Below are 14,899 nucleotides of genomic sequence, written 5' to 3'. Positions count from 1 at the left end.
CCAACGGATGAGCTATAGGTGTACTTACCGTAAGAGTATGCTTGAAGCCTACCATTGACTATTTATAGACGAGCGTGCTGCAGGAGTTGTGACTAGGGCTGTTGCAGTGATCGTATTACCGCCACACCGGCAGTCACAAGTCATGAAGGCAGTCAAATTCCACATGACCGTTTAGTTAGTTATACAACAGACCACGTATTCACCCTGCTCACCCTAATTAGTTATGGTAATTAGGTTTCTCCACCTTTGATGCTGCTGCTGGTCATTAGTAACCTATCAAACTTGCTAACTGCCTGGTACTCAGCACTCTATTGTCACTCTAGTCACTCTGACATCAATGGAAATGTAGCGAAAATATAATCAAACACTTCATGACAGCCCATAAGCTCATGTTACACAACATTTCTATAGGCTATGCAATTGTGTGAGAAAACAGAGTGATGGCCTCTATTAAAAAGAGGAGGATCCCATCAACTTTCTATAGGCTAGGCCTACTATATTTATTTCTCAACTTGTATAAACTTTTGACTGGTACTGTATATTATTTAGTATATGTAAAGACTCAATGAAGAATAGTCTGATGGGTGACAATATTAGCCTATCACTTGTGAATGATGCCCAGCATAAGAAACAATGAATCATAGTCACACACCTCATGTAGCCTAGCCTGTAGGCCTATATGTTTTAATAAGGTTTGTATTACAACTAAAGTGGCCAAATAACTTCTTAAAATGAAGCACATTAATCCTCTTTAGAAGGGGTGTAGAGCCTAACTGCATACATAAGCAGTGTGTGAGTTTCAAGTTTGGGGAGAGATAATTTTCACCATAAAAATTCACCTTTTATAATAAAAGCATTAAATGCATAATTGCATTTGCGGTCACTTTGATAATGGTGTTGGGATTAGGGTCAGGGGTTAGGCGTGGGGGTTAGGGTCGGGGGTTAGGGTCAGGGGTTGGGGTCAGGGGTTAGGCGTGGGGGGTTAGGGGTTAGGCGTGGGGGTTAGGGTCGGGGGTTAGGGGTTGGGGGTTAGGGTCGGGGGTTAGGGTCGGGGGTTAGGGTCGGGGGTTAGGGGTTAGGGTTAGGGTCGGGGGTTTGGGTCAGGGGTTAGGGTTGGGGTGTTTTCCACTAATAGAACATTTGCGCTTAAAACCTTCTACCATCTACAGACTTCTACCATCTACAGACTTCTACCTACTGCCATGTGCATATAGTCTACTGCCATGTGTACAAAGCCTACTGCCATGTGCATATAGCCTACTGCCATGTGCATATAGCCTACTGCCATTTGCATATCGCCTACTGCCATGTGCATATAGCCTACTGCCATGTGCGCATTGCTGCGCTTATAATGTGAAGAATTAGCCTAATAGTTTATCAACATTTTAAGCAAAACGTTCTGATTGCGTTAGCCACATTGCATAAAAAATGTTTTTTTGATGCTAGTGGTTGTATTAATTTGGGATCTATTGCATCCCACAACTGTCGCAGAATATGTTTGGAATATTTATTTCCCGCACAGAATAGAATAGGTCGACTTTTGTACAATGGGGGATAGATAGGCTCGGGCTTTTACTGTTTGTTACACGGAACCCAAACCGGCTGTGCGCGTGCGCCATCGTGCATAAATGTATTTTGTCCCTCCACACCAAACGCCATCACGACACACAGGTTAAAATATAAAAACAATCTCTGAACCAATTACATTCATTTAGGGACTGGTCGAATGCATTAAACCTTTATGGCAATTTAGCTAGCTAGCTTGCACTTGCTAGCTAATTTATCCTATTTAGCTAGCTTGCTGTTGCTAGCTAATTTGTCCTGGCATATAAACATTGAGTTGTTATTTTACCTGAAATGCACAAGGTCCTCTACTCTGACAATTAATCCACACATAAAACGGTCACCCGAATTGTTTTTAGTCATCTCTCCTCCTTCCAGGCCTTTTCTTCTCTTGACTTTATATTGCGATTGGCAACTTTCATAAATTAGGTGCATTACCGCCACTGACCTCGTTTGTCTTTCAGTCACCCACGTGGGTATAACCAATGAGGAGATGGCACGTACCTGCTTCTATAAACCAATGAGGAGATGGGAGAGGCAGGACTTGCAGCGCTATCTGCTTCAGAAATAGAATTGACTTCTATTTTAGCCCTTGGCATCGCAGACGCTCACTGGCGAGCAGTGTGGGTGCAATAATTGAATAATATAGATTTCTAAATTTATTTTGCAACGCGAGCGGTGTAGTCAGTCTGTTAGGCCTACTCATCTTGTTGGCTGACGAAAAAATATCTTCAATATGAACCTCAGAATTGGATAAGGACACGTTGCGTTGTGTCCCCAATGTGTCTGTTTTAACTTGTAGTGAGAAAGACCCAATCACAACGCAGCTCTCTCAGGGAGAAGGGCATGTTACGGCCGCCGGGAAATTCAAGGCATCATCAAGTGCTTGTCAATTTGTGAATGAGAGACTGATGTAGTGTGTACAACCTGCACAAATAAACAAAGCAGAGCTCATGCCTTTTCAAGTGACTTTTTTTTCAAATCATCATTAGTCTCATCATGCATCATTTGGAGAAAATATTTATATTTTATTCAGCTATTCTTCATACTATAAAATAATGCCTTGGAATTCTGAGCAAATCTTGTCTGCTAAATGAACTAGTGTAGCCCACAGCCACATCAGGACCTGCTAAATGAACTAGTGTAGCCCACAGCCACATCAGGACCTGCTAAATGAACTAGTGTAGCCCACAGCCATATGGCATAGCCACATCAGGACCTGCTAAATGAACTAGTGTAGCCCACAGCCACATCAGGACCTGCTAAATGAACTAGTGTAGCCCACAGCCAGATCAGGACCTGCTAAATGAACTAGTGTAGCCCACAGCCAGATCAGGACCTGCTAAATGAACTAGTGTAGCCCACAGCCAGATCAGGACCTGCTAAATGAACTAGTGTAGCCCACAGCCAGATCAGGACCTGCTAAATGAACTAGTGTAGCCCACAGCCAGATCAGGACCTGCTAAATGAACTAGTGTAGTCCCACAGCCACATCAGGACCTGCTAAATGAACTAGTGTAGCCCACAGCCAGATCAGGACCTGCTAAATGAACTAGTGTAGTCCCACAGCCACATCAGGACCTGCTAAATGAACTAGTGTCGCCCACAGCCAGATCAGGACCTGCTAAATGAACTAGTGTAGCCCACAGCCACATGGCACAGCCAGATCAGGACCTTAACATCAGGACAACTCAGAGTATGCTATTCTGTTCTTCTGAAATAGACTACATTTTCTTCATATCATGTTTCTTTAGACCTGACTAAAATAAATAATGGATTTACTGTGAAGGTGTAGGCTATATTACATGGATTTACTGTGAAGGTGTAGGCTATATTACATGGATTTACTGTGAAGGTGTAGGCTATATTACATGGATTTACTGTGAAGGTGTAGGCTATATTACATGGATGAATTAGACTTTTTTTAAAATGGCTTGTCTATGTGTGGAAGCCAGGAGATGCTAAACGTGTTTGTTAATTAAGGGTCAATTACCGTGAGACCGACAGTTATTTGCTTGACTGTCGCTGGCTATCTAAATGTCGTGACCGCCACAGCCCGCAGGTCTGGGACAGTGTCTCGCTGGTCTGGGCGGGGTGTCTATTGATCTGTTGGGACTGCGTTTGAGGGCGATGTCCTTTAGCATCCTGGCGAAGGTGGGCACTGCTGCCTTGTATAGGTGGACCTGGTCATAGAGGCTGTTCAAGTCCAGGCTGGAGTGGTGGACCAGGTAAACATTTGGTTTTGAGGCACAGTCACGGGAAATACTTGCGTTTATCCACTGTAATGTTGCAGGGTGGAAGTCTTTTCGTGGTAGCAGGGTGGCGATAGCCACTTGTGCGTTGGGGAAAGTAGAAGAAGCTTTTTCAATCACTCCCTTCAGTGCTGTGGCCACCCATCTCTCTCTCCTCTCTCTCTTTCTCCCCTTTCTCTCTCTTTCTCCTCTCTCTCTTTCTCCCCTCTCTCTTTCTCCCCTCTCTCTTTCTCCCCTCTCTCTTTCTCCCCTCGCTCTCTCTCCCCTCTCTCTTTCTCCCCTCTCTCTTTCTCCCCTCTCTCTCTCTCTCTCTCCTCTCTCTCTCTTTCTCCCCTCTCTCTCTTTCTCGCCCCCTCTCTCTCTTTTCTCCCCTCTCTCTCTCTCCTCTCTCTCTTTCTCCCCTCTCTCTTTCTCCCCTCTCTCTTTCTCCCCTCTCTCTTCTCTCTCCTCTCTCTCTCTCTCTCCTCTCTCTCTCTTTCTCCCCTCTCTCTCTCTTCTCTTTTCTCCCCCTCTCTCTCTCTTTCTCCCCTCTCTCTCTCTTTCTCCCCTCTCTCTCTCTTTCTCCCCCCGCTCTCTCTTTCTCCTCTTTCTCTCTCTCTCTCTTTCTCCTCTCTCTTCTCTCTTTCCCCTCTCTTTCTCCTCTCTCTCTCTCTCTTTCTCTCTCTCTCTCTCCTCTCTTTCTCCTCTCTCTCTCTCTCTCCCCCCTCCCTCTCTCTCCAGGTGATGCCCAGATGGCTAGCTCCTAACCTGATCACCTTCACTGGCTTCATGTTCCTGGTCTTCAACTTCCTCATGCTGTCCTTCTACGACTACCACTTCGATGCATCCGGTACGCTGCCCGCCCGCCGTGTGTGGTGCAGGTGTGTGTGGTGCAGGTGTGTGTGTGTGTGTGTGTGTGTGTGGTGCAGGGGTGTGTGTGTGTGGTGCAGGGGTGTGTGTGTGTGTGTGTGTGTGTGCAGGGGTGTGTGTGTGTGTGTGGTGTAGGGGTGTGTGTGTGTGTGGTGCAGGTGTGTTTGTGTGGTGCAGGGGTGTGTGTGTGGTGCAGGGGTGTGTGTGTGGTGTAGGGGTGTGTGTGTGTGGTGCAGGTGTGTTTGTGTGTGTGTGGTGTAGGGGTGTGTGTGTGTGTGGTGCAGGTGTGTTTGTGTGTGTGTGGTGCAGGGGTGTGTGTGTGTGTGTGGTGCAGGTGTGTGTGTGTGTGTGTGTGTGTGGTGCAGGTGTGTGTGTGTGTGTGTGTGTGTGTGTGTGGTGCAGGGGTGTTTGTGTGTGTGTGTGGTGCAGGGGTGTGTGTGTGTGTGTGGTGCAGGGGTGTGTGGTGCAGGGGTGTTTGTGTGTGTGTGGTGCAGGGGTGTGTGTGTGTGTGTGTGTGTGTGTGTGTCTGTGGTGCAGGGGTGTGTGTGTGTCTGTGGTGCAGGGGTGTGTGTGTGTGTGTGTGGTGCAGGTGTGTGTGTTTGTGTAAGGTAAAGTCCATTGCTCACTGGAACATGTTTCCTTCATGACCAAAGGGTCATAACACAGTACACACACACACCTGCACACACCTACACCACACACACACACACACACCTGCACCACACACACACAAATGACTCATGAAAGGACTAGTTGATGCAACAATGGACTTAGACTTATACACTATATATACATACACACACAAGTATGTGGACACCCCTTCAAATGAATGGATTCAGCTATTTCAGCCACACCCGGTGTATAAAATAGAGCACAATGCCACGCAATCTCCATAGACAAACACTGGCAGTAGAATGGCCTTACTGAAGAGCTCAGTGACTTTCAATGTGGCACCGTCATAGGTTGACACCTTTCCAACAAGTCAGTTCGCCCAATTTGCTGCCCCTTAGTTCCAGTCAACTGTAAGTGTTGTTATTGTGAAGTGGAGCAACAACGGCTCAGCCGCGAAGTGGTAGGCCACACAAGCTCACAGAACGGGACCCGTCGAGTGCTGAAGTACCTAGCTTGTAAAAATCTTCTGTCTTCGGTTGCATCGCTCACTACCGAGTTCCGAACCGCCTCTGGAAGCAAAGTCAGCACAAGAACTGTTCGTTGGGAGCTTCATGAAATGGGTTTCCATGGCCTTGCAGCCGCACACAAGCCTGACATTACCATGTGCAAGGCGTCGGCTGGAGTGGAGTAAAGCTCCCCGCCATTGGACTCTGGAGCGGTGGAAACCCGTTCTCTAGAGATGGAATAATGGTCTGGGGCTGTTTTTCATTGTTTTTCATTGTTCGGGTTTGGCCCCTTAGTTCCAGTGAAGGGAAATCTTAACGCTACAGCATACAGTGACATTCTAGATGATTCTGTGCTTCTAACTTTCTAGCAACAGTTTTGGGGAAGGCCCTTTCCTGTTTCAGTATGATCGAACACCGTTGGGATGAATTGGAACGCTGACTGCGAGCCAAACCTAATCGCCCAACATCAGTGCCCAACCTCACTAAAGCTCTTGTAGCTGAATGGAAGAATGTCCCTGCAGCAATGTTAAAACATCTAGTGGAAAGCCTTCCCAGAAGAGGGGAGGCTGTTATAGCAGCAAAGGGGGGACCAACTCCATTTTAATGCCCATGATTTAGTAATGAGATGTTCTACGAGCAGGTGTCCACATACTTTTGGTCATGCAATGTATGTAGACTTCTTTTTGCTCAAAGTAACTGATTTCTGTGTGTGTGTGTGTGTGTGTGTGTGTGTGTGTGTGTGTGTGTGTGTGTGTGTGTGTGTGTGTGTGTGTGTGTTAGCTGAAGGATACAGTCATGTGCCAAGCTGGGTTTGGGTCGCTGCAGGACTTTTCAACTTCCTGGCGTATACACTGGGTGAGTACTGCTGTGTGTGTACGCTAGGTAAGTTGTCTCATTGGCGTCACATGAAAAAACTGTAACGAATGTGTAACTGAGTTTTCCATATGACACCTGTTTTTCATTATTATCCAACAATTCACTAGTTCATGGATTTCATCGAGGCAAATTAGATTTGTCAAGTGTTCTTTATCTTATCGAGCATTCAGGAAGTACTCGCAGCCCTGGACTTTTCCCACATTTTGTTGTGTTACAGCCTGAATTTAAAATGGACTAAATTGAGATTTGTTTGTCACTGGCCTACACACAATACCCCATGATGTCAAAGTGACAAAGTTTTTATTTTTCCCCCCTCAAATTAATTAAAATGAAAAGCTGAAATGTCTTGAGTCAATAAGTATTCAACCCCTTTGTTATGGTAAGGAGCCTAAACAAGTTCAGCAGTAAAAATGTGCTTAACAAGTCACATAATAAGTTGCATGGACTCACTCTGTGTGCAATAATAGTGTTTAACATGTTTGAGTAACTACCTCATCTCTGTACTCCACACATACAACTATCTGTCAGGTCCCTCAGTCCAGCAGTGAATTTCAAACACAGATTCAACCACAAAGACCAGGGAGGTTTTCCAATGCCTCACAAAGGGCACCTATTGGTAGATGGGTAAAAATAATAAAAACAGACATTGAATATTCCTTTGAGCATGGTGAAGTTAGTAATTACTCTTTGGATGGTGAATCAATACACCCAGTCACTACAAAGATACAGGCGTCCTTCCTAACTCAGTTGCCGGAGAGGAAGGAAACCGCACAGGAATTTCACCATGAGGCCAATGGTGACTTTTTAAATTGGAACTGACTGTGTTTTAACTACTTTGCAGATATGAAACAGACAATCACAATATCATTCGAAAATATAAAATTCCCAGTTTTATGCTACAAAACCAACTTTAAAAGAGGTTTTAAAAATAGCTTCTGTGACTCAACGTTCCATGAGGTATAGTGAGACGTTGTTGGCAGAATAGATGGATGCAGTTAAACACATGATTCATTTAATTCACCAATACATTTCTTGGTAGTCCAAATAGCAGGTTGTAAATCCCAGCTGGCCTGGTACATCGTCTGCTGCCTCCAATCAAAATGCACTGTTTCACTTTCAATGACTCAATATTCTGGACAAAAACGGACGACTGTAACTAAGGCTGGGAACGGCAATACAATCTATATACAATCGAACTAGCAAGAGCAATGATCACAAGTCAGTCATAACGTGGCTAATAGGCTAGCGTATCTATTGATGTAGGTCTTATTGTGCTAAAACACTAGCTAGCTAGCTGCTGGGAGGATGGCATGGCATCGTAGGAGTGGGTGAGTAACCAACTTTTCCTCTCATATTGAAATGTGAATAACTTTGCTAGCTAGCTGTGCTGAACTTGAACGGCTGTTATCCTAGGGTTAGGGTTAGGGTTAGAATGAGATGTGAATAACTTTGCTAGCTAGCTGTGCTGAACTTTACGGCTGTTATCCACAGTCAGCATGTCTCATAGATGTCAATCAAATGTATTTGGCATCGATCAAATGGGTGATTTGAGGCAGGCAAGTTCCCATTCAGTTGTCAAAACGTGGGTTGGGACAGAAGCATGCAGGGTAGCCTAGTGGTTAGAGCAGGTAGCCTAGTGGTTAGAGGCAGGCAGGTAGCCTAGTGGTTAGAGGCAGGCAGGTAGCCTAGTGGTTAGAGGCAGGCAGGTAGCCTAGTGGTTAGAGGCAGGCAGGTAGCCTAGTAGTTAGAGGGTTGGGCCAGTAACCAGCAGGTAGCCTAGTGGTTAGAGCGTTGGGCCAGTAACCAGCAGGTAGACTAGTGGTTAGAGCGTTGGGCCAGTAACCAGCAGGTAGCCTAGTGGTTAGAGCGTTGGGCCAGTAACCGAAAAGTTGCTAGATCAAATCCCCGAGCTGACAAGGTAAAAATCTGTCCTTCTGCCCCTGAACAAGGCAGTTAACCCACTGTTCCTAGGCCGTCATTGTAAATAAGAATTTGTTCTTAACTGACTTGCCAAGTTAAATAAAGGTTAAATAAATAAATATGCATGCAGGCTACTCTTCCCCATCGTTTATCAGTGCAACTTGCTGAAAAGGTTTCAGCCTGTTTATCTAATGTTCCTTCGTTAGATTTTAGCTAATTTTGCTCTGGCTAGCATTAGTTGTTGATATTATGGATGTGTATAACTGAGGGAGAGAGACCTACCTTTTCATGGTTGTTGATGTGCATAACTGAGAGAGAGAGTCTACCTTTTCATGGTTGTTGATGTGTATAACTGAGGGAGAGAGAGTCTACCTTTTCATGGTTGTTGATGTGTATAACTGAGGGAGAGAGAGTCTACCTTTTCATGGTTGTTGATGTGTATAACAGAGAGAGAGAGAGAGCCTACCTTTTCATGGTTGTTGATGTGCATAACTGAGGGAGAGAGCCTACCTTTTCATGGTTGTTGATGTGTATAACTGAGGGAGAGAGAGAGTCTACCTTTTCATGGTTGTTGATGTGTATAACAGAGAGAGAGAGAGAGCCTACCTTTTCATGGTTATTGATGTGTATAACTGAGGGAGAGAGAGAGCCTACCTTTTCATGGTTGTTGATGTGTATAACTGAGGGAGAGAGAGAGAGAGTCTACCTTTTCATGGTTGTTTGATCAGTAGGACTAAGTTCTCAAATGTTTACTTGATCACCAGCAGTATGTGGACACCCCTTGAAATGAGTGGATTTGGCTATTTCAGCCACACCCGTTGCTGAGAAGTGCATAATCAATGCTTGGAGTTTGTCAGAATTTGTGAGTTTTTGTTTGTCCACCCGCCTCTTGAGGATTGACCACAAGTTCTCAATGGGATTAAGGTCTGGGGAGTTTCCTGGCCATGGACCCAAAATATTGATGTTTTGTTCTTCGAGCCACTTAGTTATCACTTTTGCCTTATGGCAAGGTGCTCCATCATGCTGGAAAAGGCATTGTTCATCACCAAACTGTTCCTGGATGGTTGGTAGAAGTTGCTCTCGGAGGATGTGTTGGTACCATTATTTATTCATGGCTGTGTTCTTAGGCCAAATTGTGAGTGAGCCCACTCCCTTGGCTGAGAAGCACATGACGGACTTTCTTGGGAGCCCTGAAGCCTTCTTCACAACAATTGAACCGCTCTCCTTGAAGTTCTTGATGATCCGATAAATGGTTGATTTAGGTGCAATCGTACTGGCAGCAATATCCTTGCCTGTGAAGCCCTTCTTGTGCAAAGTAATGATGACGGCACGTGTTTCCTTGCAGTTAACCATGGTTGACAGAGGAAGAACAATGATTCCAAGCACCACCCTCCTTTTGAAGCTTCTAGTCTGTTATTCGAACTCAATCAGCATGACAGAGTGATCTCCAGCCTTGTCCTCGTCAACACTCACACCTGTGTTAACGAGAGAATCACTGACATGATGTCAGCTGGTCCTTTTGTAGCAGGGATGAAATGCAGTGGAAATGTTTGTTGTGGATTCAGTTCATTTGCATGGCAAAGAGGGACTTTGCAATTAATTGCAATTCATCTGATCACTCTTCATAACATTCTGGAGTATATGCAAATTGACATCATACAAACTGAGGCAGCAGACTTTGTGAAAATTAATATTTGTGTCTTTCTCAAAAACTTTGGCCACGACTGTACACTCTGATGTTCTGTGGTGGTCGCTGCAGCAGGGAGGAGAGAGACGGGTGCTAGTCAGTCACTCACTGACATTTTTTTAACATGACGCAGCAAATCTGATCCCGGCAAAATGAAATCAATTGTGGTCGCACTCCCTCTAGTCATTTGTGTTTTTTATAATTATTTCATCAAATAGTGCTTAAAGCATCAGACCAGCTCAGTGAATATAGTTGATTTAATTAAAACACATAGGATGTCTATATAGGAGATGGCCCTACTGCGGTGTCCATTAATTGTCCAAACTCTCTCTGTATGTCTCTCTCTGTCTCTCTCTCTCTCTCTCTCTCTCCTCTCTCTCTCTCTCCTCTCTCTCTCTCCTCTCTCTCTCTCGTCTCTCTCTCTCCTCTGCTCTCTCTCAAGCTCTCTCTCCCCTCAATCTCGCTCTCTCTCGCTCTTCTCTCCTGCTCTCTCTCTCGCGTCTCATTCATCATCTCTCTCTCTCTCTCTTTCCATCTCTCTTGCTCTCCTCTCTTTCCATCTCTCTCTCTCTCTTCCCTCTCTCTCTCTCTCGTCCTCTCTGCTCTCTGCTCTCTCTCGCTCTCTCTCGCTCTCTCTCGCTCTCTCTCTCTCTCTTCCTCTTCTCTCTCTTCTCTCTCTTTCTCTCTCTCTTCTCTCTGTCTCTCTCTGTGACAGACGGTGTGGATGGTAAGCAGGCGAGGCGTACCAACTCCTCCACGCCACTGGGGGAGCTGTTTGACCACGGCCTGGACAGCTGGGCCTGTGTGTTCTTCGTGGCCACCGTCTACTCCATATTTGGCCGTGGCCCGAGCGGTGTGGGCGTGGCCACGTTGTACTACATCCTGTGGGTGGTCTTATTCTCATTCATCCTGTCTCACTGGGAGAAATACAACACAGGAATCCTCTTCCTGCCCTGGGGCTATGACATCAGCCAAGTGGTGAGTAGGAAACACTGTACACCTCATCCTTCTGGCTTCTCTCTATTCAATTCAAGGGGGTTTATTGGCATGGGAAACATATGTTAACATTGCCGAAGCAAATGAAGTAGATAATAAACCAAAGTGAAATAAACAATATAAATGAACAGCAAACATTACACTCACAGAAGTTCGAAAAGAATAAAGACATTATAAATGTCGTATTATGTGTGTGTATATATATACTGTACAGTGTTGTAACAATGTACAAATGGTTAAAGTACAAAAGTGAAAATAAATAAACATAAATATGGGCTGTATTTACAATGGTGTTTGTTCTTCACTGGTTTCCCTTTTCTTGTGGCAACAGGTCACAAATCTTCCTGCTGTGATGTCACACTGTGGTATTTCACCCAGTAGATATGGGAGTTTATCAAATTTGGTCATACTTTTGTCAGGAGATTAGGAAGTTCAGCTCAGTTTCCACCTCAATTTGTGGGCAGTGTGCACATAGCCTGTCTTCTCTTGAGAGCCAGGTCTGCCTACGGTGGCCTCTCTCAAGAGCAAGGCTATGCTCACTGAGTCTGTACATAGTCAAAGCTTTCCTTAAGTTTGGGTCAGTCACAGTGGTCAGGTATTCTGCCATTGTGTACTCTCTGTTTAGGGCCAAATAGCATTCTAGTTTGCTCAGTTTTTTGGTAAATTATTTCCAATGTGTCAAGTAATTTATTTTTTTGTTTTCTCATGATTTGGTTGGGTCTAATTGTGTTGCTGACCTGGGGCTCTGTGGGGTGTGTTTGTGTTTGTGAACAGAGCCCCAGGACCAGCATGCTTGGGGGACTCTTCTCCAGGTTCATCTCTCTGTAGGTGATGGCTTTATTATGGAAGGTTTGGGAATCGCTTCCTTTTAGGTGGTTGTAGAATTTAGCGTCTCTTTTCTGGATTTTGATAATTAGTGGGTATCGGCCTAATTCTGCTCTGCATGCATTGTTTGGTGTTTTACGTTGTACACTGAGGATGTGTTTCAGAATTCTGCATGCAGAGTCTCAATTTGGTATTTGTCCCATTTTGTGAATTCTTGGTTGGTGAGCGGACCCCAGACCTCACAACCATGAAGGGCAATGGGTTCTGTAACTGATTCAAGTATTTTTAGCCAGATCCTAATTGATATGTTGAATTTTATGTTCCTGTTGATGGTGTAGAAGGCCCTTCTTGCCTTGTCTCTCAGATCGTTCACAGCTTTGTGGAAGTTACCTGTGGTGCTGATGTTTAGGCCGAGGTATGTATAGTTTTTAGTGTGCTCTAGAGCAACGGTGTCTAGATGGAATTTGTATTTGTGGTCCTGGCAACTGGGCCTTTTTTGGAACACCATTAATTTTGTCTTACTGAGATTTACTGTCAGGGCCCAGGTCTGTCAGGGCCCAGGTCTGTCAGGTCTGTCATGGCCCAGGTCTGTCAGGGCCCAGGTCTGTCAGGGCCCAGGTCTGTCAGGGCCCAGGTCTGTCAGGGCCCAGGTCTGACAGAATCTGTGCAGAAGATCTAGGTGCTGCTGTAGGCCCTCCTTGGTTGGTGACAGAAGCACCAGATCATCAGCAAACAGTAGACATTTGACTTCAGAGTCTAGTAGAGTGAGGCCGGGTGCTGCAGACTGTTCTAGTGCCCTCGCCAATTTGTTGATATATATGTTGAAGAGGGTGGGGCTTAAGCTGCATCCCTGTCTCAGGGGATGGTCTGGTTAATATAGCACTGTGCCAGGGGATGGTCTGGTTAATATAGCACTGTGTCATGCCAGGGGATGGTCTGGTTAATATAGCACTGTGCCATGCCAGGGGATGGTCTGGTTAATATAGCACTGTGCCAGGGGATGGTCTGGTTAATATAGCGCTGTGCCATGCCAGGGGATGGTCTGGTTAATATAGCACTGTGCCATGCCAGGGGATGTTCTGGTTAATATAGCACTGTGTCATGCCAGGGGATGGTCTGGTTAATATAGCACTGTACCAGGGGATGGTCTGGTTAATATAGCACTGTGCCATGCCAGGGGATGGTCTGGTTAATATAGCACTGTGTCATGCCAGGGGATGGTCTGGTTAATATAGCACTGTGCCATGCCAGGGGATGGTCTGGTTAATATAGCACTGTGCCAGGGGATGGTCTGTGTTAATATAGCACTGTGTCATGCCAGGGGATGGTCTGGTTAATATAGCACTGTGCCATGCCAGGGGATGGTCTGGTTAATATAGCACTGTGCCAGGGGATGGTCTGGTTAATATAGCACTGTGTCATGCCAGGGGATGGTCTGGTTAATATAGCACTGTGCCATGCCAGGGGATGGTCTGGTTAATATAGCACTGTGTCATGCCAGGGGATGGTCTGGTTAATATAGCACTGTGCCAGGGGATGGTCTGGTTAATATAGCACTGTGTCATGCCAGGGGATGGTCTGGTTAATATAGCACTGTGTCATGCCAGGGATGGTCTGGTTAATATAGCACTGTGTCATGCCAGGGGATGGTCTGGTTAATATAGCACTGTGTCATGCCAGGGGATGTTCTGGTTAATATAGCACTGTGCCATGCAAGGGGACATAGTGTTGTAGAGGGTAGTATCCTGTATATGTCCTGGTGACATAGTGTTGTGGAGGGTAGTATCCTGTATATGTCCTGGTGACATAGTGTTGTGGAGGGTAGTATCCTGTATATGTCCTGGTGACATAGTGTTGTGGAGGGTAGTATCCTGTATATGTCCTGGTGACATAGTGTTGTGGAGGGTAGTATCCTGTATATGTCCTGGTGACATAGTGTTGTAGAGGGTAGTATCCTGTATATGTCCTGGTGACATAGTGTTGTGGAGGGTAGTATCCTGTATATGTCCTGGTGACGGGTAGCATCCTGTATATGTCCTGGTGACATAGTGTTGTAGAGGGTAGCATCCTGTATATGTCCTGGTGACATAGTGTTGTGGAGGGTAGTATCCTGTATATGTCCTGGTGACATAGTGTAGTAGAGGGTAGTATCCTGTATATGTCCTGGTGACATAGTGTTGTGGAGGGTAGTATCCTGTATTGTCCTGGTGACATAGTGAAGGTTAGGTTGTAGAGGGTAGTATCCTGTATATGTCCTGGTGACATAGTGTTGGTATAGGGTAGTAAGTATCCTGTATAGTCCTGGTGACATAGTGTTGTGGAGGGTAGTAATCCTGTATATGTCCTGGTGACATAGTGTTGTGGAGGGTAGTATCCTGTATATGTCCTGGTGACATAGTGTTGTAGAGGGTAGTATCCTGTATATGTCCTGGTGACATAGTGTTGTGGAGGGTAGTATCCTGTATATGTCCTGGTGACATAGTGTTGTAAAGGGTAATATCCTGTATATGTCCTGGTGACATAGTGTTGTAGAGGGTAGTATCCTGTATATGTCCTGGTGACATAGTGTTGTGGAGGGTAGTATCCTGTATATGTCCTGGTGACATAGTGTTGTAGAGGGTAGTATCCTGCATTTGTCCTGGTGACATAGTGTTGTGGAGGGTAGTATCCTGTATATGTCCTGGTGACATAGTGTTGTGGAGGGTAGTATCCTGTATATGTCCTGGTGACATAGTGTTGTAGAGGTAGTATCCTGTATATGTCCTGGTGACATAGTGTTGTAAAGGGTAGTATCCTGTATATGTCCTGGTGAC

At 45.4% G+C, this 14,899-nt stretch overlaps 1 protein-coding gene across 1 annotated transcript in view; it reads left to right on the top strand.

Annotated features, from left to right (window-relative positions):
* The window catches only part of selenoi (selenoprotein I), a 35,046-nt gene that overhangs the window by 12,284 nt on the left and 7,863 nt on the right, over positions 1–14,899 (top strand). Inside the window, exons 3-5 of the mRNA XM_029742992.1 lie at positions 4,536–4,644; positions 6,563–6,637; positions 10,981–11,325. Of these exons, the coding sequence (XP_029598852.1) occupies positions 4,536–4,644; positions 6,563–6,637; positions 10,981–11,325 (529 nt within the window). The remainder of the gene's footprint in view (positions 1–4,535; positions 4,645–6,562; positions 6,638–10,980; positions 11,326–14,899) is intronic.

Source organism: Salmo trutta, unplaced genomic scaffold (genome assembly GCF_901001165.1).
Source record: "Salmo trutta unplaced genomic scaffold, fSalTru1.1, whole genome shotgun sequence".
NCBI classification, from domain to species: domain Eukaryota; kingdom Metazoa; phylum Chordata; class Actinopteri; order Salmoniformes; family Salmonidae; genus Salmo; species Salmo trutta.
This window is presented reverse-complemented; position numbering and strand designations above follow the sequence as displayed.